The sequence below is a fragment of the Echeneis naucrates genome, chromosome 24 (assembly GCF_900963305.1).
Source record: "Echeneis naucrates chromosome 24, fEcheNa1.1, whole genome shotgun sequence".
Lineage (NCBI taxonomy): Eukaryota > Metazoa > Chordata > Actinopteri > Carangiformes > Echeneidae > Echeneis > Echeneis naucrates.
The window spans coordinates 758499-781378 of record NC_042534.1 but is presented as its reverse complement, the minus strand read 5'-3'; the positions used below and the strand labels follow the sequence as shown (position 1 = coordinate 781378).

The 22880-nt window shown below is 44.7% G+C and overlaps 3 protein-coding genes across 4 annotated transcripts; 1 reads left to right on the top strand and 2 right to left on the bottom strand.

The window, feature by feature from the left end:
* Positions 1-234: 234 nt before the first annotated feature.
* Positions 235-13491, bottom strand: cd109 (CD109 molecule). The gene is made up of 32 exons (XM_029497063.1): positions 13424-13491; positions 13097-13263; positions 12980-13008; positions 11856-12092; positions 11650-11775; positions 11309-11318; positions 11110-11191; positions 10942-11035; positions 10717-10858; positions 10303-10412; positions 9794-10072; positions 9373-9474; positions 9145-9297; positions 8825-8998; positions 8586-8738; positions 7168-7257; positions 6573-6646; positions 6050-6167; positions 5821-5934; positions 5280-5498; positions 4658-4793; positions 4248-4424; positions 4037-4118; positions 3723-3951; positions 3460-3631; positions 3203-3393; positions 2384-2536; positions 2250-2315; positions 1852-1988; positions 1070-1226; positions 893-995; positions 235-562 (listed from the first exon to the last, which is right to left on the bottom strand). The coding sequence occupies exons 1-32, from the start codon at positions 13489-13491 to the stop codon at positions 357-359; spliced, it is 4350 nt and encodes a 1449-aa protein (XP_029352923.1). The 3' UTR covers positions 235-356.
* A 1513-nt stretch (positions 13492-15004) lies between these two features.
* naa20 (N-alpha-acetyltransferase 20, NatB catalytic subunit) lies at positions 15005-17504 on the top strand. 2 transcript variants are annotated; one of them, XM_029496123.1, is made up of 6 exons: positions 15005-15108; positions 15623-15647; positions 15997-16087; positions 16466-16601; positions 16713-16858; positions 17153-17504. In XM_029496123.1, exons 1-6 carry the CDS (start codon positions 15056-15058, stop codon positions 17236-17238), a joined length of 537 nt encoding a protein of 178 aa, XP_029351983.1. In that variant the 5' UTR covers positions 15005-15055; the 3' UTR covers positions 17239-17504. The 2 variants fall into 2 exon arrangements, with proteins under 2 accessions (XP_029351983.1, XP_029351984.1); XM_029496124.1 differs by lacking the exon at positions 16713-16858.
* crnkl1 (crooked neck pre-mRNA splicing factor 1) lies at positions 17428-22836 on the bottom strand. The gene is made up of 14 exons (XM_029496122.1): positions 22664-22836; positions 21838-21990; positions 21497-21588; positions 21123-21281; positions 20750-20916; positions 20264-20442; positions 19965-20135; positions 19589-19780; positions 19440-19499; positions 19243-19323; positions 18910-19149; positions 18625-18726; positions 18289-18537; positions 17428-17963 (listed from the first exon to the last, which is right to left on the bottom strand). The coding sequence occupies exons 1-14, from the start codon at positions 22709-22711 to the stop codon at positions 17592-17594; spliced, it is 2265 nt and encodes a 754-aa protein (XP_029351982.1). The 5' UTR covers positions 22712-22836; the 3' UTR covers positions 17428-17591.
* Between the last annotated feature and the right edge of the window lie 44 nt (positions 22837-22880).

The window sequence follows — 22880 nt, the reverse complement described above, 5'->3', positions numbered from 1 at the left end:
AGCTTTATGGTGTGATTTTTCTCATGAATTGCGAGGCTGTCCAGCAAAGTTCAACTTCATCAGTCTAAAGAGATTCTTTTTCAGCCTGAAATAGAGACAACTGCACCTGGACCAGAACAGCATCAGTGAAAGATGTTTTTTATTATGATTCAAAATCAGCATTCATGGAGCAACATTATAATTTGTGTTTGTGTGTCGTCTGATTAATATCTGTGCACCTTCCTTCTCCTCGTTTGCTCCGTTTTGGTCTCCTCCTGATCCCGGGAACACATCAGGCTGCCTCCATGTGTCGAAAACACACAAACCCTCCTGGAGCTGCAGAGTCGGTGCTGATAAACTCCCGTCAGCAGGTTCGTTTACACGCCGGCGCTGATGGTGATGATGAAGAACACGAGAGGGAGCAGAGCAGACGGTAAACGGCCGGACAGGAAGTGGCTGTGCGATGCGGCGCCCACCGGGAAGTATCCGTCTGCTCTGCACACGCTGCAGTCCGCGCCACAGAAGGAGCAGGTAGACATGTCCCCCCTCCAGTCCGATTTATACGTCTTCTCTGTCCGCCGTCCTGGAGGAACAGGGGAAAGGACAAAGGTCAGAGGTCGCCTTGAGATCGGCCCACACAAAAAGGTCCTGCTTATTCAGAGACTAAAATGTATAAACGTATTATTTAAGAGTGGATAGCCATCAAGCTGTCTGTCATCTTCTGCAGTTTGACCGGTGTGACTCCACTTAAAGAAGACAAAAGGCAGAACGTTTGGAGACAAAGAGAGGTGACACCACAATGACAAAAGAAAACGAATGCAACTGTTCATTTTCAACTGAAAAATCACATCCTCTGGTCATAAACAGGATTAAAATGAGTTTTTATCATCTGGTCGGGCTGGAGCAGTCTTACTTGGTTCATAGTAGTCGTAGAGGACGACGGCGGCCTCCTGGACTTTGGCGACTTTGTGCTCCATCATCAGAGGGATCAGGAGACAAAACTCCTCCGTTGTCACCTGGAGACACATTTTGACAGTTTACATCCTGGTCTTTGACTTCAGACTGACGGTCCTGGTTCAGGGACACCTACAGAGTCCAGGTACAGCACCACTTTCCCCGGCGGCGTCTCCACCTTCTTCACCACCTCGTTGGTCTGGATGGCGTCCGGTGCCAGACTGAAGCCGCTTAGCAGGCCGACCTCCATGATGGCCATGCCGGTGGCATTCAGGCCCAGGTCCTCTTCCAGGCTGAGGGGGGACAAAACCACAATGTGAGGACTGTTATCCACAGATTAGATCAGATCACATTCATCTACTCTACATATTTTTTGACCACAAAGACAAACAGTATATACAACAATACAAAAACAATCAGAAAGGTGCAATCTGAAAATAAAATAATATTCAACATGTTTGGTACAAAGAGAAAAAAAGGAATTCTTAAGAATATAAGAAATGAACGTCATTATTTTATTGAAAGTTTGTTGAAAAGTACAATTATGAACCATTTTTGTGAATGATGAATGAATTCATTTAGTCATTTTGAGTTATCTTTTTTTTTTTTATTCTTTCCAAAAAGTAAACATGTAAATGTTTTTCTCCATCTGGTATTTGATGATTTTATTGCTTTACATCTTTACTGATTATGTTTAAATGTTTGTAAGAGGAGAAAATGAAAGTTTGACAGATTCTGCTGCATCACTCTTTCGGTATGTGGACAAACTGGAGCGTCTGTCCGTTCCACTCAGAGCTCTTTTATTTATTGTCATGACACTCTCGCTATCTCAACACACATGAACGAGCACTTGGCGACAGAACAGGACAGAACGGGCCTCGGTGGGGTGAAATGGGGAGAGGAGGAACAGCTGCTCACCTGCTGCAGATGTGCAGATGTGCCGAGTTCATTTCTGCGTCAAACAGCTCGATGTCCAGATGAAACGGTGGCTGCTCGCCGGCTGCTCGCCTCCTCCTCGCCAGCTCCTCGTTCCTGATGTTGTAGAAGACGTTCAGCTGAGGAGGAGAAAACAGAGAAAACAGACATTTCTGTTTATTTCTTCCACCTGTTGGGAATGGGAATGGGAACCAATGGGAAGAGACGTGGTGGTGGTGATGAAACGGCCAAATGAAACAACATCCAAATTCAGTTTTAAAAAGAAGTTTGGGAAAAACTTTGCTTTGGTGGATTTCCCTCCTGTTGAGCGTGTCACAAGCATCCGTCCTTTCAGTCCACACCGCATGACCGGTCGAAAGGTTCACATTCTGTCCTGATACCTGAACCAGAGCGAGTCCACGGCCCTCAGCGGTCACCTGGAGACGCAGCTCCTCTTCAGGCTCCACCTGAAACAGGACAAAAAGTGTGCGTGACTTTATACTTTGGTTTTACTGTTTAAAGGTAACGGGCCTACCTGCTGACTCTGCAGCACCAGGTAGTTCCCCCGGTGGATGTGGAAGGAGGCCACTGTGGTTGAATCTCCAGCGACCTTAACGGTCAGGTCGAGGTCACGAGACCCGCCGAGAGCTGCGAAAGCGGACAGAGCCTGCAGAGCCACGATGGTGTCCTGAGAGAGCAGAGCAGGGTTCAGTCCTGGTGGACTCTGATTTCCTGTTTACAGCCGTGTACGTTTGTTTGTGAGGCTGAAGCTGCTTTTCTGCCTTTTTCATGTGTCGGTACATCTGCGGCCAGATCAGGAATTTTCTGCCTTCCTGAAAAAAGCCGTGTGGTGTTTCACTGTATCTGGATCCTCTGACACCATATTTGTTTGTTTCTTCGCAGCATCTGTTGTGCATGTTTGTGCAGGAGTGCGTGCTGAAAGATGAACTATTCTTTTAGTCACCACATGCCCAGACGGCCACAGGCTTTCCCTGATGTCACACAGACCGAAGTTTAACGGCTAGATGACTCCTGCTGAAACTAAAACCCCCAACAGTCCCCTGGTTCAGGTCTGTATTCTAGAAGGAAGTGCCCAAAATTTCACATCTTGTGTGAATCCAGGTGAAATGTACTTTTTCTGGGGGTGATATTAAACTTGGTTCGAACTAGAAAGTGCTCACAAATATGTGTTCATTTAAAACAAGTTCCAGGAATCTCCTGATTTGGTGATTTGGTGATCAGGTGTGTGAGGCAGAAGTAAGGAAAAACAGAGATATAATATATGGATATGACCTCGACAGCTTTCAAACATTGGATTGATGACATGAGGATAAGTAGAATCTGGGATCTGGACCTGCGTGCTTCCAAATCCTCCGCGGTGGTTCCGTTGCTGGCTGAGCCACCTCATGAGGCCGACACCGTCTGCCACGCGGCCCAGTTTGTGCTGAGCCAGCAGCAGGTAGGACGCCATCTCGATGTCTGCGGAGCGAGGCTGCCATGACGACGTCAGGCCGGCGTCTGGGGAGGACCACGACGGCACGCCATCTGGAAGCAGCCGTCCTTTAGACCAAAGTGTCTCCTTTTCCTTCCAGCGTTTAGGCCATCACTCACCTGTAATCTCAGCTCGTCCAATCAGCTGGCTGAGTGCCGTGTTGGCGCTGGAGCTGCCGGACAGAGAGAGGGCGTAGGTGACCAGGCTCAGGCTGTAGTTACTGTGGACTCCCAGAGCCAGGCGGGTCTCCAGGAAGACCAGGCCGGCAGAAACCTGGGCGCCATACTGAGCCTGACAGACAGAGACGAGGGCAGCAAAGAAAACATTCAGTGTTTCAGTGGCTAATTATGACCGTCGATGATCTCCTTCTTCTTCTTCTCACCCTCATGTCCCCGTCCTCCAGCAAAGCGATGAGGACGTAAGCTGTGAGGGAGACGGGGCCGTCCAGGCCTCCTTGGAGCTCTGTGTGGATGACCCGGCCGGGCTCCTCAAACCTCCCGTCGGCGTCCTGCTGGGACGCCAACCAGGTCGCCGCTCTGTGCAGCACGTTGGCATCGATGCTGATGAACGGTCGCGCCTGAAGGAAACACCTGAGCACGAAGGCGGTCAGCCTGCAGAGAGTTTCTGTCATCAGTGTTTCTGAAAAAGCTGAAACACGCCCCTGATGGTTCCTGTTAAATGTGTCCCAGGACGCACCAGGAGCTTCCAGACGAGTCGTGGTCTCCAAACGCACTGAAGGAGCCGTCCAGCCTCTGATAGGACAGCTCCCGCTCATAACCTGAGATTATTAAAAATAACAGCACACATGCTCAAAGAGGCTTTTCAAAGGAACAATTAAACAGGAGGTGGGTCCACTTTGTGTATAAATGTAAGAGCTGATGGTCGTGGGCTCCGGGGACACGTCTACCTTCCATCATGAAGCCTTTGGCCCGGTCCGCGGTCTCCTGTCTCGCCTGTCCTGTGGCATTCAGGTACTGGAGGACGTAGATGTTTGGAGCAAAGTTGATCATGTTCTGCTCACCGCAGCCGTGAGGCATCTGGATAAGGGAGTCCAGGCCGCTGATGGACGGGCCGAGGATGTCACCTTCATCACCGTGGAAACCAGACAAAAGGAGGGCATGAGGAGAAAGGCCAGCAGAGACGGGCTCATCCTAATATTGTTATTGTTCCGGATTCTTTCTATGCAGATGATTTTCTGTCTATATTTTAGATGTGGCTGATTTAGGGCCTGTGGTAAAGAAGTCAGCTCCTTTATAGGCCTGACTGTGTTCAGCAGCAGGTTGTGAGTCAGTGTTCCTCCTGGTTGTGTTTACATACCAACGGCCGTCACAGAGACCCTCTCGCTGCCCTCCACAACATCTGCTGGGAAGGTGAAGTTGAAAACTCTGGAGAGGCCGGACGGAGGCAGCTCGAACAGCAGCGAGGTGGAGAAAGACTGCTCCAGTCCTTCGGCCTGCCAGACCCACAACCGTGAGAAACAAACACACAACACACAAACAAACACGCTGAGTAATATTTCTGGGAAAGGAGAAGAAATAAGATTGAGACTGCTCGAGTTACAGCGGAGCAGGTTTTATTTCCCTGTTTGTTTTGGAGCTGCAGCACTTTAACGGATGACCTGATAAACAGAACCTGACAGCTTCAGCCTTCGCTGGCAGCGAGCTGCTGTTGAGCAACACGCCAAACTCTCACTTTCAACTCAAAGCATCAGATTTCAGTAGAAATAGAAGCAGCTCCTGCTCACGTCAGTGAGAATCCTCACCTGGTGCAGATGAGACATTTTTCAGCATCAAGCCAACAATATTTCACACTGAGGTGATGACAGTGGAGGCAACATGGGAGTCCGTGAACTTTTTAAGTATATAGCACTTAAAATGCTAAAGAATTAAATGAGGTTTGAGGGTTTACTTATTTCCTTAAATAACTGTCCTCCCAGCACCTTGACGACAACCGTCCTGCGGACGAGGTCAGACGTCACTGATGACAGGGCCTTCACAGCGATGGGGATCTCGCCGAGGACCAGCGGCCTGATGGGAACGAGGACGGACGTCCCGCTCTGGCTTCCCACCGACACCCGGCGGACGCTGGGCATGGAGAGCTGCTCGCTGTCCGGAAAGACGAACTCAAAGGCGTCACTCTCCGCTACGATCACCATGACCTGCCCACAAAGAGCGGGAAACAGATCACGTTAGAAGAAGAGTGCACAAAGAGTGTGGGAGGAAACTAAAGCACGCTGTTGTCACCAAATATCCAGAGAAAAGATTTTTATGAGGACAACAGCTCTCTGAGGGTTTGCTCTTTTGTGTCGAAGGTTTTAAAGATTAAAATCTTGTCTGTATCATGTCCTCAGGAAATAGCAACCTGATGGCCAGTCCTGATGAACTACCCTGAAATCAAACACCTGCTGTCTGAATGCTGAATTTCAACAAAATAATCTTTAAAGGGGTTTGGGATCATCTGTTCTCGAGCGGCGGACCGACCTCCAGGTTCTGGGGCAGGTAGTTGAACAGAACGACCTCCAGCAGCAGCTCCTCTCCTCGGACGATGAAGGCCGGCAGGTTCAGGGACAGGAAGAAGTCCTGGAAGACGGTGAGCTGGAGACGAGTAAATACACAACACTCAGACCAACAACTGGGTAACAAACACACCAGTTAAGACAACATGTTTTTAGGAGAATTATTTTCTGAGAAAAGTGAGTGAGATAAAAACCTCTGCAGGCGTCTGTACGACGCCCAGGCCGAGCTTCTGGGACACGACGAAGGCCGAGGCCGTCCAGGTCGTGATGCTGTCCGGCACAGTTAGCGTGATCTCTGCTGTGTCTGAATCACTGCAGTGAAGAGAAGACACCGAGGAAAAACAGGAGTTTGTTATCTCATTTGTCGTGTTTGTAACGCTAAAAATTCCCTCACCGCTGTCAGAGCCAGCCCTAACCTTAGGCCAATTAAACCTCACTGCGTGTGCCTTAATCTTGTTTGAATAAACGAGGACATCGACTGCATGCTGTTCGTAATTCAGTCCGTCTTCTTAGTAGCTCGACGTGTGTGTGTGTGTGTGTGTGTGTGTGTGTGTGTGTGTTGATATTTAAGAGACTCTTTATATCTTTACACAACAAATGTTTCATCACTGCATCACCTGCAGAGGCAGAGTTGGTTCAGATTTATCATGATGTTTCCAAAGTAATGAAGAAACCAACCCAAACACTTTTCTACTTCGTTAACAGGCAGAACTAAACCTGATGTTGGTGTCCAACCAGATCCAGGTCTCCGGAAAGTTCCAGCGCTCTCTGGGCTCTGCTTCTTGTTTTAGCTGAATGTGGGGACCGTCCGGCTGCTCCATGAAATATATTCCATCCCCTACTGTTTGGAGCAGGAGCAACAGTTACAATAACGTTTTCTCAGCAGTCACTTCTGACTCATGTCTCTTTTCAGACTTACGAAGGTCAGGATTCAGATATTCATTCATCTGTAAACTGGCATCAGTCAGCAGCAGCAGATCACACGTCTGCAGAAACACAAAGACACCAAACACCTCGCACTGAAAATGATATCCGTTAATGTTGATTAAATAAATAAAGAGCACGTTGAGTGCATCAAAACTGAGCAACGATAAAATCCTCTGAAACAAAGCAGGTTTTTTTTTTTCGATACATATTTTCTTATGTCTGATTGTGGTTGTGTGTGCTGAACCTGGAGTTCATCCTGCATTAATGTTCACTAAAGCAAATGTATGAATATTTTGTGTTGCTGAAATAAAAATGTAGAAAAGCCTTGAACATTTTTACTAAAAGAAAAACAAGCATTTATTAAGACGTCAACGTTTGTTCTGGCCTGGAAGATGGAGTAGGGATCTCCCTTTGTCATCATGTCAGAGTAGGCGTCGGCCTCGGAAACGCCATATCCCATAAACTCCTCCAGGATCTGTGAAAGCAACACCAGAGACATCTTCAGAGCTTCTATTGTCCAAGTTCACAAAGACCAGAGCTCAGATCGTTTCAAACCAGTTCCACAGATCTGGGACGAAACGGTCTGAGGATCTGAGCTGATACCAGGCCGGCGTGGGGGGCTGGGGGGGCCAGGTTGTGTTTCAGGGAGACTCCTGCAGGAACAATAACAGGGCGTGATGGGATGAACAGAAAAGCTGCTGGGTGACATTAAACCGGAGAAGACCCGAGCAGCTCTGATGGTCTCAGCACCGTCGGCTAAAAAGTATCTTATTTCACAACAAATATCAGGAATCGTGTCAAGAAACGCTTTGACTGAAAACACAGTCTGAGGAAAAATTCATCAATAACCGCTTAACATGGACACAAATGTCTAAACCAAGTTTTGTGGCTATCCATCCAGTAATTATTGGAACATTTCAGCCAAAACCACAAATGTGAGCTTGATGCTGGAGGTGAGTCAGCAGCCTCCAGAGTCTGGGAACCATCAGTGTCTTCGTGTCAATCCATCCAGGAGACGTTAAGACATTTCACCGGATAAGAAGGAAACTGCAGCAGCTGGTGACGTTCGATGGAGTTTACAGGCTATTAACGGTTAGCTTCGGCCATATTTCCTCTCTAATGTCTGACACAGCATAAACTGTGACTGATGAACGCTTCAACAAAACTGGAAAACACAATTTAATCAGATTGTTTGAATTTACAGGCGAGTTGGTTTAATTTTGAAAGTCCACAGACCACATCTGGACTGAGGACCAGGACCAGGACCTTCTCCTCACATGAACTATAAGATGTTCTCAGATCAGCAGGATCTTTTGACTTCAGCTTGTTATCAAACTTCTTTCATGTGAAACAATCAAACGTCTGTTTGGTGCATCAGACGGAAAACTAGAAATAATCCAAATAACAACAGGGTTTGATTAAAGTCTTCAAATTAAGCTCAATTTTTGGCTTTGTGATGACGCACAAGGTGTGTGTATCTGTGTGTGTGTGTGGTGTGTGTTCCTGTGTGGTCCCAGATGACAAAATGAACCTTCTGGGCCAACATGTGTGTCATTTGTCGGTCCACGTCTGGCTCTTGTACTTCTGCAGCAGATTACAGCTGTTGTGTCGTTACTGACTGACAGATTTGTGTGTAACATGTGGAAGCAGCATCACAGTCATGTTGTGTTCAGCCCAGAACCAGGCGGCAGAACTGTTGTGTGTCCTGAGCCATAAGAACACACACGTGGCCAAAGTGTGTTCATTCATTCTGCTCTTTGAGTTAAATAGTGAAAACAGAAAGGAAGCAGCCGTCCTTCTCACCGCCTTCTCCGTGATGTCGTTGCTCCTTCCTGCCCGCCGCGTCGCCTTGTCGACCACGAGGATCCCGACCAGAGAGGGAGGCTCCGCCACAGCCACCTTCAGTGTGACCTCATCAGCTGGCCTCCTCATGCTGTCGCTCCAGCTCAGAGACACCTGACATCCCATAATGCCACCGTCACAGCCAAAGAAATAAATAACTGAACTGACTTTAAGTGCTGAGAAGAGAGAGGAGAAATCACCATGTTTCGTAGAGTTTGGGTGATGGGCAGCTGGAGAACGTCGTTGACGATCTCGCCATCAGGACGGATGCAGTAGACCAGCACGCAGGCCTGAGGGGCCCAGGAGGCCTCGGGGGCCAGCGTCAGATTACCGGAGCTCGTCCCAGCAGAAACCACCTGACCCCTGGACTTCACCTTCAGAGCGTCAGAAACCAGCTCTGAACTTTTAATAAAACTGGTTTTCTCTTTGTTCACAGATATATCAGACTTCCCTCCAACGTTCAACAATAAATGAGAGGAGATGAAGGAAACTATACCGACAAATAATGTGAGAAAGTCACATCTATTCCATCGTTAATGTCTGACAGCTCAGAAAAAAGGAAGCTGTCAGGTAATAAGCTCGAATAAGCTGAAGCTCTTCCGTTTCTTACCACGTAGTGAATCTCAGTTATGGGAAAATTCCCCTCAACGTGCAGCCGGAGTGGTGAACCGACCTGAAGGAGGAGAAGACGGTGAAGGATCGTCCCACCAAACACAGTTTAAGGTCAGTAACTGCTGGATTGATTTACTTCTGGAGGTGCAGCAGGTTTCTGGATCTGCAGGTAGGACTGACTGGGCGACGTGTAGCTCCTGTAGAGCTGAAGAGTCCTTTGACTGTCCTCAAAGGAAGCCTGGACACAAAAGACGGCAAAGACGGAAACAGATAAATATAAAAATCTTCTTACAGAACGTCCTTCCAGTTTGTTTTGGGAAATGATGAAAAGATGAATCAGAACTGCTTTGTTCCTCTCAGATGAGTTCATTTCATATATTAATTTTATAAAATAATGTTTTCATGTTGATACTTCACTTCAGCACAAGAACTCCATGAACACAATTTATTTCATTTCATATATTGTATTTATTTAATTGATACCTCAGGAAATTCAAAAATAACAAATCTGTAAAATAAGCAGCATTTTCAGAAATAAACAGTTTTCTGTCACTTACATCAATAGTGAGTGTTTCAGTCTTGTTGGTGATGTGGATGATGAGCGGCACGACTCCGTCTGCAGGGGCGGGAAACTGCAGGTCTTCAGACGCCATCTTGTCTGCCGTGGGAGGCCTTTCTGAAGGATGTGACAGCTGTGAGGTTCGAGGCATCATCTCATCCATCTCCTCCGTCCTCCAGTTCCACGGACTTCGCTTCTGTTGCATCACTGACACTCGAATGATCTTCTGCTGATCCTCCAGCGACAGCGGTTGGTTGTTGTATTTGCATACTTTCAGCTACAAAAATCAAGATTTCATTAACTATCATTTAAAGTGCGCGTTCTAAAATGGCATCCAGCTGAAACTGACACTTTCATTCAATCATCACATTGTTGTGGCGACTGAATTTATCGAATTGGATCATTATCAGACCTGTTTGTTATCTCCAGGTGAATTTATCAATCTGCATTTTCAACACGTCAATTCGTAACAAGTGAAAAGTATAATGTATATTCAGTCGTCCTCACCCTCACAGTGAAGGTCAGTGAGGGCCTCAGTATTTTGGAGTAGCCTTCAAAGGAAAGTTTATATCTGTGTTTGGCCAGAGTCACCTTTTCCACGCTGTTATATGTGAGACCTGAAAGATGAGAAGAATTCATCCCAGCATTTAAATGACGGACACATTAACAGAACAATACTAAAGGATTTCCCAAATATTTCCCAAACTCCGGCTACGGCTCAGAATCTCAAGAATGGTGCCATTTCATCCATTTACATCATCGCAGTGGAGAGGTTGATGACTTAGAAGTACAGTTTCACAGGATAGTTTCATAAAAATGGACAATGCAGATAAGTTTCCAAAACTCATCCAAGTCAAACACATGGACTTCTTTGGAAATGATTTTAGCATGTTGATGAAGAAGTGCTGAAGTAAAACTGACCTGTGAGGTTTTCAGTAACATTAACGTGAATCATCAGAAACTCTTCAAGCATGTGTTGGTCATGGAAGATCATCTTTCCTTCTCTGTCTTTAAACGGAGGGTAGGTGGGGGCGTTGTAGCTGAAGTGCTCAGTGCCGTCAATCTAAATCCAAATCAAACTCATTAAATCAAAGAGATGTTTTGGACCGAAGCATGTGATGTTAATGTTTAAATAGATTTACGTACAGTTCTGCGTTCACTGTAAACCTCAACAATACCATGAAAGTGATAACGGAGCGTGATATTCATGTGTCCCTGAACAGGTTTCCCATAAAGATACCTGAAGATGAAAACAACAGGATTAATACTGCAACACAAACATGAAGGGATGAATGAATGAATCAGAGGTCTCACTTCGCAGTGACGGAGCCTCTCAGAGTGTCTTTATGATAAATCACGTCCGGAGCTTCGATCATAACCTCAAATTTTGGCAGCACTGAAACAACCACAAGGACTGAACATAAACACGAGCAAATCAAATATCTTCTTCTTTTTAGTCATGAATGTGATGTTTAATACAAACCATAATGAGCCACGTTGAAATGCTTCTCACTCGAGATGCCCTGAAACATAAAACATGATAATCCTCTTTAGATTTAAAGGACAATAACAGCTCTGCTCTGCTGCCACCTTCAGGGCAAACTGGCAGGAAACGGCAGATCTTGGTGAAGGATTACAGGCTGTAGGGAAGGTATCTGTGTGGAGCCAAATCTGAAACTTCTTATTAATATCTGAGAACGTTAACAACTTATTGTTAAGTCTAAAACACTTTTAGTAACTCCAGGACGAGACCTAAAAGCCGCTCCAGCAATCATTCTTTCCAGAACTATTAAAAGCTGATGAAACGGGGTGGAGACAGGACAGACGTCGTCCTGACGGTCCACACAGACTCACGCTGACTGTCGAGACGACAGTCCATCGGCCCAGAAGAGGATTTTCAGAGAGCTGGAACTCTTTAGACACGACCCCAAGGACGCTGTCCACAGCCAGCCACTGTCTCAGCAGGTTTCCTCTCGGATCCTGGAGGACGTGGACACTGTTACTGTAATATTTCCTGAACTACATTCACATGTGAGCAGGACTGTGTGAAGTGGACTCACTCTGACGATCAGGTCCACCGGGCTGACGTGAGGTTTTCCGTCGGGCTGAACAGACACCGCTCTGATCTTCACCACCTGCCCCGGCAGGTAGTTCACTTTGTCCGTTTGAATGAAGGTGGTGTGACCTTTGGGGTCAAACTGCAGCTCTTTGGAGGCAGAGAAAAGTTGGGTGCCGCCCACGAGACCTTTGACCTCCAGGCTGTAGGGGTGCCAGAAGCTGGACATGCTGCTTTGGATCTGCAGGGACAAAAACATGGAGGAATCTGATCCAGATCAGGTCTCTTCACCAACAGTTATTTCTGTGATACTGATTTGAGAAACTGATTATGTTGTTTGTGAAAAAGTGTTTTAAAGCTTCTCAGGACCAGATCTGAGCTTCAGCTTCACATCTGCCCAACACCTGATTGAGTTTCACTTGATTAGATCCATTTCTGCTGAAAAGCATCAGTTTGCTCTTCAAAGACAAGCTTCACCTCCCAGCTGTGAAAACACAACATCTCCGATTGTTCGGTGCTCATTTAGCAGGAACGTCCAGAGACAGCGAAGACAGCAGCTGCTCGCCACTTCCTGTCTTCAATTTGGGGAAATTATATCACATTCAAATTTAATTAAACCTGGAATTTAAATAAACACCACACTTGACCAACATTTTTAATTTTCACAGTGCAAAGTGTACAACCCACTTTTGGTTGTTTGTGATTTTGCATCATATATAATATTTCTTTTTGATTCTCATGAAAGTTTTCAGTTCGACCCAAAATCACACAATATCTCATTTTATTCCACCAAAACTGAAATAAAACAAGATAGTTAGACAGAATCTGTATACATGCACTTACATATGGTTTTAGTTTTTAGTTTGATTTTTACTTCATCCACTTTTTTCTGAATGTTTTGTATTTTTATACTGTGTGTAACTGTATATATAGTGTATGTACATAGGTCAGCATATTTATACTGATCCTCTTATTTCTATTTAGTTTATATTTAGTACTTATTTCAGGCGATTCTTATTCTTCCTCTTAATTTGTTCATTTGTAACATTGCATTATTATTTGTATTAGTTGTTAATGCTGCTGTAACAAAAGAATTTCCCTGAGGATCAAATAAAGGATGATACTTACAGGTGGCAGCAGCAGCAGCTTCGTTGAGCCTTTAGAAAATGATTGACAGCAGCGTTAAATGATTGACAGATTTTTCTCTGTGATGATTTAACTCTTTTCAGGAAACAGATGATTCACCTCCTTCCACTGTGACAGATCCTGAGGCCACGCTCCGGCCGTCATGGACAATCTGAGCCGAGACGTTGACCGCTGAGGCAGTGAGGATGGTGACCGATACCGAGGGGGGGACACCGGGCCTGAGGAGCCCGGGGGCCAGCAGCAGGTAGGACGGCCGAGGGCCGGGGCTGAAAGGTCAAAGTGGTGGGGTTAAAAACACCAACACTGTGGAGAGGACACCCCTCCAACAGGCTGAACTCCACATCCAGACTAAAGATGAAATATCTCATTGATGATATCAAAGAGCAGGCCTGCCTTTTGGCTCTACCTGGACCCGCCCCCTTTTACCTGTGCGTGGTTTGGGCACCCATGAGAGCAGCAAGGCTGAGGAATCCCCACATCTGGAGCGGCGCCATTTGCACAAATGATGAACCTCACACCACGAAGTCTCCCTCTGTGCTGGGAGCGGGTGATATCAGCGGCAGCCTTCATACCTGCAGACTGTGGCCACACCCACTGCCACCTGATGGACTGAACTGGTGTCGTTTTACCTGGAGTCCCTCAGGGAGGCTTCGTTTCAGAGCTCAGACTGGGTGTTTCTACTCTGGGGATAAAGATGCTGATCCCAATGGGGAGAACATTCTCATAATGAGTCCTAATAAGACTTGTTTGTACCTCCAGATCCGGTTCAGTCTCACTGTTGCCAAGACAAACAAGAGATCTTCATCCTGCTGACTCACAGATCTGGAAAACTTCCCCCGAGGGACCGCCATGAACGAGGGCCCAAAGTCTCCCAGTTCAGCTGGTCTTCACTGGAACAGAGTCCCAAAAACACGATCAAAGGTGAAATGCATTTTATTTGTTTTTCCACATATCAGATTTCTTTCACCTGCACTGAACTGAGGTGGGGGCAGATATCAGATATCCAATATCCCAAAAGCTGATGAAGAATTTCAGCCAAGACTCCAAATGTCCAGCTCATGGTGTTGGATCAGCCAAACACCTGGTTCAACATCTGGGAACCATGAAGGAAAATTTCCCCACAGAGGGTCAAAAGGTAAATCTGAAGGTTTGGAAGGTTAACGATGGCTGGGAAACAAAAAAACATGCTGATTTGTCTCAGACTTTCTTTCATATTGACTCTGAAAATCAAGACCAAACTTTATTGATCCCAGAAGTTGAAAGCAAAGAAAATTATCTTTATAAATTTGGACTCAGTTATAAAAATAAATAGACAAAACACAAGAATGCAGACCTCATCGCAGGTCACTGTCAAACAACAAATCAGTCAAAAATATGAATTCAACTGAAATGACGTGAAACTGATTAAAACTGATTCAGGTCTGTTTGATCCTGCGGACAAACAAACAGACATGGGTAAAGGTCTTTTTAGTTCAGAAGTTTTTCATGAGAAAAAATCTGTTTTATTGCATGTTTCATCTTATGATCTGTAAATTATTTCAACTTTGATTTGCTCTCTATCATTTTTCAAAGCGTCTCATCAGCTCTGCCACTTTTGACTTCAGTCCATTTCATGAGACTAAAATAAGAAAAATAAAGCTCATTCATCTCAAACACATTCATGCTGAACTCTGGTGGTGTGAAATCTTTCAGTGAAAGGGAGACGAGTTCAGATTATTCTGCATCACTGCAGAGTTACCTGTACATACGACACCATTTATGTTTCAGTACTTCCACTTCATCTTATTTACTCATCCGTTTGACCCTTTTTTGTACTTTATTTTTTTTTTACATTCTATCTCTGTATATTTCTAGTATTTCTTCAAATATTTCTGTTTTTATTCTGAAACAGCTTAAAAAATATTTCTAATTCTAAATTAATAATAATTTCCCCATTAATGCTTCATTATCGGGACATCCGGGTCACCAGGAGGCGCTGCTCGTCTCACTTCCGTCTTCACAGGAAGCGGAAGCGTTGTTGAGCCTGTGGAGGTCAAAGGTCACACGGCAGCAGCTAAGATGACAACATTACGGCCGTTCACCTGCGATGATTTGTTCAAATTCAACAACATGTGAGTCGAGTTTGGTTGGTTTTGTGTGTCCGTCCGCTGAGCTGTTGTGTTGTTGTGTTAGCAGGAAGGTTTGCTCATACAAACGCTCTCCGGCTCCAACAGCGTCACGAACTTCCCCACAAAAAACACACAATTTTAGTGTTTCTGTCTTTGTTAACGCAGAATTTAAACATTTTGCACAAATTATTTCAAGCTGCTCTGACTCACAACACCATGTGCCAACAATCGGCGTCGATCTAATCAGTTTAAATATCTGGCTTCAGTCAAAGTTTGCACTGCTGCCTTTGATAACTGTTTAACTTTAACAAGTCCAGATGTGATTTCATGTTTTATTTCGCATTTAATTAATTAGCTTTGGGCCAAAACGACCTGTAGTGGCTAACTAATGTCAGTTATAGTAAAGCAGATTTGTCAATCCTCGCAAATAATGTTAACATTCAAAAAAAAATCTTAAATTATTGAATTGAGCTTTGATTATTTGTAAACTAATGTTTGTCTCCTTTCTGTCCATCAGTAACCTGGATCCTCTGACAGAAACTGTATCCTTCATCTTCTCCTGAAGATTCTCCAGATGTTGGCTGTCGTCGTGCTATGAATTAATCTGACAGTTTACTCAGTGTTGAGATTAAAAAAAATGAGATAACTGACCCCAAAGTCAACCAGGCCCCTGAGCCACCGTCCGTCTGTCCACCTTAAAAAATAAATTCATCTCTGTGCCACAACACAAAGGCACTAACCAGGATACCTGTAATATTCTTAACAAACAGCAGAAAAATACATAAACTGACATTAAGTTATTAAAGATATCAAAAATTAAAAAAAAAACTTCTCCAGCAGTTTATTACTCATGATTATTTCTGTTTATCGTCTTTGACCTTTGACCCTCAGTATGGGATCCCGTTCTACCTGCAGTACCTGGCTCATTGGCCAGAGTACTTCATCGTTGCAGAGGCTCCGGGTGGTGAACTGATGGGCTACAGTAAGATTTAGATTTTATTTGTACTATCCCTCATATACTCTAACATTTCATTTACATTTATTTCCTCGAGAATAAAATAAAAATTCCAAACACTTTAATCTAAAAAGTCCTGTGCTGCAGTTGCACGTTGATTATGAGAGAAAATAAAAGTTCCACTTCATATCCAGACCGTCAATAAGTCATAAAAATGAAGTCGGCAGACCAACAGAGGACCAAGACTATACTGGACTTGTTTGGAGTATTGTTGATCTGGCATCATCCACGCCGTAATTTGTCCTGTGTTGGTGTGAAGCAAACATACCTTCATGACATCACCCGCCAGAGCCGGAGGAGCGAGCGGTTGGATGGACTCTGACAGATTGATTTGTTCTTTTGCAGTCATGGGGAAGGCGGAGGGATCCGTGGCTCGTGAGGAGTGGCACGGCCATGTCACCGCTCTGTCCGTCGCTCCAGAGTTCAGAAGACTCGGCCTCGCCGCCAAACTCATGGACATGCTGGAGGAAATCTCAGAGAGGTTTGTGGATCGACATTTTAGATACACTTTTTAAAAACAAACAAAAAAATCTATATTTTATTCTTAATTTTGAAATGTGCTCCTCTGGTTTTACTATTTTGCGTGTTCTAGGAAAGGAGGATTCTTTGTGGATCTGTTTGTGCGAGTCTCCAACCAGGTGGCAGTGAACATGTACAAACGTCTGGGCTACAGCGTCTACAGGACGGTGATAGAATATTACTCAGCCAGTAACGGAGAGCCTGACGAAGACGCTTACGGTGAGACAAGTCTGATCCTGACACACATAGTAGCATAAGCAGAGCTTATGTGTGTTTTATATCTGTCAAAGACCACATGTGGGTTTATCTTTAGACCGTATGGACCTTTAACATATAAATCTCAGAATCACAACTCTATATTCTATGGGAGGTGGAGACATTATATTATATAAGAAAGGTCTCGGTGCTGCCTTTTGCCCTGCAAACCAGCGAAATCTGTGTCTTTGTAGGCAAAGCCTGAAGAGGGCGCTCCTGAAACATTTAAATGAACAGTAATACATTTTCTTTTTGCAGACATGAGGAAAGCTCTGTCCAGAGACACAGAGAAAAAGTCCATCATCCCGCTGCCACATCCTGTCAGACCTGAGGACATTGAATAACAGTAGACTGTGGCTCTCTGACATCAGATATGTGGAATAGGTGATGGTGACAGGACCTGCTCAGTTACACTGTACATAACTACACCAACAGACACTGCCTCCTCAGTCCTCACAATCAGAGAGCCACTGCTTCTACAAATCCACCCCCCCTCAGCTTCATTTCCTGTAAATTCTAGATGTGCTTAATAAACAAAACAAAGAGCCGGTTTGAATTGATGTGATGTGTAATGGAAAAAAGAAAACATGGTAAAAACAATAAACACTGATCATGAGCTGGCTTTCTGGTTTTTCTTAAAAAAGATAGAAAAATGAATCCAGGACATTTTGTCTCCTTGTGACCCTGAGTTGAGAATTCAATCTTTATCTTCTTCGCTGCCTTCACGTCCTTTCTCCTTTTTCTCTGCACCATCATCCTCCTCACTGTCGCTCTCACTACTGCTGCTGCTGTCGTTGTCGTCTTGGTCGTCATATGTTTTCTCCTGCTCTGTTTCAGTCTCAGTGTTTCTGTCGGAGTTGTTGTGGTTTTCAGGAGGAGTGGCGGATTCAGACGAGGCCGGCAGCGCAGACTCCTCAGCCCCCAGACTTTTGTCCTGGGGCTTGTCCCCCACGTCTGTCGCCTGCTGCCTCTTCCACATTTTGGCCATGGCCAGCAGCTTGAGGTTGGGCTGGTTGGCAGCATCCTCAGGGAAGATGTAATCATAGTATTCCTCCCAGCCAGCATCCGACTGAAGGGACCGAGCAGAGAGATTATGATTAACACCAAATCTTTTATTATTTTCTCATTCATATTTCTTTTTAAATACCTATTTGTCAATATACTATAAAAATAGAATCTCACAATGTTCAAATTGATTGTTCTTCATTAACCACCAAACCATTAGAAGTGTTGATTAATAGTCTTGTTAACACGTCAGACATGAATTATAGTAGCGCTAATTATTTTCTCTATATGGTTTTATTTGTTGGGGAAACTAATGAAGTGTAGAAGAGGAAGGAGAATTCAAACTGCCATGTTAGAAACCGGCGTACAGGGCAGCATCTGGTTCTTACCCCGTCCTCAGCCGTCAGCTTCCTCCTCTTCTTCACCTTCTCTGGCAGCAGCTTCCTCACTCGTTCCCTCGTGCTGTCAGAGCCAAACTCCATCTCAAAGTCCTTCCAGGACTCGAGCAGCATCAGTCGCTCTTCCTTCTCCTCACAGCTCCTCATGCCCTTGTTGGCCTCCTCGTAGATCTGCCGGCACTTCTGCAGCCTGTCTGCGGTGTCGATAGACAGCTCAAACTTGGCGTAGCTAATCCAAACCTGTGTGAAAGGACGACGATCAGAGGTCGGATGATTTCAGGTGGTTTAACTACAGCTATTTGTGTTGAGCCAGACTGCAGTTCTCACCTTGACGTGTTGGGTGCGCTGTAGCAGCCGCTTATAAAGATTCCTTGTGTTTTCAAACTCCTCCTGCTCAATCTCAAAGTCGATGTAAGACTTCCACAGAACCTGAAACAGTGACAGACAGCTGCTTTGAAGTGAGTGGAATACAAAACTGTGTTCTTACGTTTGTAATGTTCAGTTATTTCTGTGCTGTCTTAAAATCCTGACTTACGATCACGTTTTGTAATCTTTGATGACAAATATGAAAATAGAAAAAGGGGGTTAAATGAATAGAGGCTAAATCAGCACCTCTGGCATGTCCAGTCGTGGTTGTCCGATGGCGAGTTCGAAGATGGCGCGGGCTCTCTCGATGTCTCCCAGGATGGTCTCTAGCTCTGCAAACTTGATCCACGTGGTGCAGTTTTCCGGACTGAACTCCAGATACTTCTCATACAGTTTCCTGCAGCGGTCGAACTCACGCAGCTGAAGTTCCAGCTCAATGTAGCCCTTCAGCAGTTTGTTTTTTGGACATTTCCCAACCGCTGTGCCCTGAGGAAAGAAATGGTGGTGAGCAGCAGTCATGGCCCTTTTACCTTTTGCCTTTTGTCCAGTTCTTTGAATTTATCATCGACTCAGTCTCACCATGACCTTCCTGGCTCCCTGCAGATTTTTCTGCCGGATCTCAAACTGAGCGTAGAGCAGCCAAATCTTAGCAAATGTGAACTGAAACAAAAACAAAAAGAGTAAAGATAAAATCAATTCTAATATTCCTTTCTCATTTACTATATGTTATTTAACATTTTAGCAGAAATCTTTTCTAAGAAAAATGGGAAAATGACCTTTTTATGAGGGATGAGATCCAGACAGGCCTGGTACACCTGCCTTGTTCTCTCAGGGTCCTGATAAAAATAGAACAAAACATTTAGAATATGTTTCTATTGTTAAATATGACAATTTTGGGTGTTGGTCTTGTTGTCTCCCCACCCACCTTGACCTCCAGCTCTTCATACAGCCCGTAGTTGATCCACAGGTAGATGTATCGTCTCCAGTGTCTCTTTTCCTGGATGGGGGGGATGTTGGCAATGGCTCGCTCGTATACCTCCCTCACCGTGTCAGGGTCAGCGTCACTCTCCACTAGGCGCAGGTAATCAAACCAAGCGTCGTAGTTGTGTGGGTTTGCCTGTCACAGACAGAAAAATGTTGGTCCTGACCCCAGGAAGTAGTTTCAGAATGCCATGCTTGTATACATAGTGTTGTCTGTTTAAGTAAAAGAAAATGGTTGCTGGTGGACTAAAAGGAGAAAGTTGTGGATAAGGAAGATCACATATCAGACCAAACAGTGCTTCAGGTTTCACGGTTAATACCTTGACTTCCTCCTCGTACTGGAACCTTCGCTTGCTGACGATAACGTCCTCAATGCCCCTCCGGTCTCCAAACTTCTTCTCAAACATTGTGTAGTTCTTGAAGAGCTCCTGCGCCTGGTGCTTTGGGATTCTGTCCAAGGCATATTTATAAATCACCCGGACACGTTCAAACTGTAAGAGAAGGGACAATCAGTCAATAAGGTAAAAAAAAGTCAGACTTTGAAACACTTCATTCACAGTGATGATTTCTATAGCTGCTTCATGCTTGATTTAGTTTTTTTATGTCAAGGCGAACAAACCTCTTTCTGTATCTCCTCAAACCTAGCGAAGGCCACAAACAGGTTTTCTTCCATGTGCTCCTCTCCAAAGAACTCCACCGCCCTCTCATACACCTTCCTGCTGTGAGCTACATAGCCGTGCTTCTCTTCAAAGCGAGCGTACTTGATCCAATTCTTCACTTCGGGATGGACGATGACAAGTGCGGTAGTTAAGGTTTTTTCACACAACAAGCAAATAGTCGTCCCGTTATTAAAGCTACAAAGAGGGAGGTGAATCAATCGGGTTCATTAAACAAAACCAGATTTGGAGTGTTTTGTTTTACAAATTGAGTTTTTATTGAAACTCAGTGACCCTAAAATTCGTAACAACCTCCCAGATCAGCCCTATTTCCACAGACTTCCTCTGTCAACAGCCACGTGGCAGTAAAACTCCAGTTTACACAGAATCCCTGCTGTTGCTTAGAGCAAACCTTCCTCAGAGCTTGTGAATCGCCAACAAAAGGATATATCGCTCATAAATGGTGCGAGCTTTGTCCACCTCCTTGTAGCGCAGCTCAAAGTTGATGTAGGAATGCCAAGCCTGCTCGTCGGGCTCCCACTCCATCCAGCGCTCAAACACCTGCCTGCAGCCAGCGACGTTTCCCAGCATCTCCTCCATGTAGGTGTATTTATACCTGTTGGAAGCAAAAACAGCCATGACATTAAAAGGCAACATTATTTCCTGTGAAACAATTGACGATACATTGCAAAACACACCACAGATTATCGAATCAGTCACAGATTAACCTTTAATCTAAGTTTCATCATTCTACACATTTCCATTAAAGTATGAATGTACATTTTTAACATATATCCTCAGGTGATTAAACATAGTTCATACCAGAACTGGTTCACTCGTGGGAGGATGGTGATGGCTCTGTCCCAGATGTTGCGGGCATGGTTAACCTGGCGGCTCTTCATCTCCATCTCGGCGTACTTCAGCCATAAGGTAATGTTGCGGTGGTCGACATCCAGCGCTCGCTCGTAAATGGAGCGAGCCCTGAAACAAGAAGTACCACTTATGAGGGGAAACTGTACTCCTCAGATACAAAGGGAACTGATTCTGTTCCAGCTGAAACGCTGTGTCATTTATGTTCATTTTAAATGAAAACAAAGTTCTAATATTCTCGACAATGTAGAGCAGCGGGTTAAAAAAACAAAACAGAAAACATACTTGAACATATTTGAATGTTAATATAAATACAAGCACATTACCTCTGGATCTCCTTCAGGCTTTCCTCCCATTGTGCGTATTTAATCCAGTTACTAATTACAGTGCGATTTTTTCTTATATTGTCCTCAAATGCCTGAAAGAAGAAAGTTTCACATTAAGTTAGTCAGTCTTTATTCTTCATGTTGGGCCACCAGGATTTTGACAACAGTCATACACAAGTCACATCATGTAAACATAATTACAACACCACAAAAAAGACAGAGTTTACAGTAAATTTAGAAAGACCCAGTGTGTTTGTGTAAAGAGTGCTCAATAGACATTTTCACAAATGAACTAAACGAAGTGTAGATGGGCCAGACATTCACCCTCTGTGAGCACTTACCTTCCTCTTCCTCAGCTTGTAATCATTCAACTCCTCCTCATCAGTGATCTTCTGCTTTGGCGGCGGCGGCAGAAGTTCAAGCTCTCTCTCTTTGGCTTCCCTCAGCAGCTGTTCAGCGGTGATCTGAACCTCTGCAGGAGCTTTGTTCTTCACCTGGAACACAAAAACATTGTCATTCAACATGATGCTTTATTCGTTCTCCTCATACATTAACGATGACTGACTTTTGACAAGGCCCACCATAGCTTGTCCATTTTTTTTAACAATGTCGAAAAGGGGAAACTGTGAGCAAATTTAGGCGGCTTGATATACGCTTATTTGGTGACAGAACTAATGTAATCAACGAATACATTATTACACAAATTAACGACAATCACCTGCTATTAATACGAATATTATAGCATACAACTCATCTGTCCTAAAGGAGTTTATGAGGCAATACAGCTGTGTTCGTGTCGTGCTAAATCAAGACAACTGAATCCGAAAGTCAAGGTAGGAAACAGAAAAATGTGCTGTGTAAAAATAATAAAAACAATAAGCCACGAAAAGCAAAAAAGCGTAGCACGTCTAGCGAGTATACAGGGAAGTAGCTTAACTGCTACTGTGACTAATGAGGTTTCTTCAAGCTAACGTTGGCCCTTCTGTTCCAATATCATCATTATTGAGCTTCACGGAGGTTTCAGGTGTTCATGTACAGGTATCACAGCATCAGCACTGTCTGGAGAAGTTTCCCTCTCTGAACTTCTCCGCTGTTAGCATTAGCTTAGCTCGGGTCAACTCATGGCTCTTGTCTCGGGGCAGTGTTATTTTGTCTTTTTCCGTTTACCTTCGCCACCTTCGGTATCCGCTGTTTTCCCGCCGCGGTGGACGCCATTTTTTAATCCCCCTTTAAAAAAAATAGAGCAAAACAGCAATCCGATTTCGTTTAGAAACGGTTCGACAACGACCGAAAATAAATAAAACAAAAATGTGAAACGTTTCAGCCGCACTGAGCGCCGGCCGCCATTACGATACCCAGAAGGCCTTGCGACTTATCATTGACA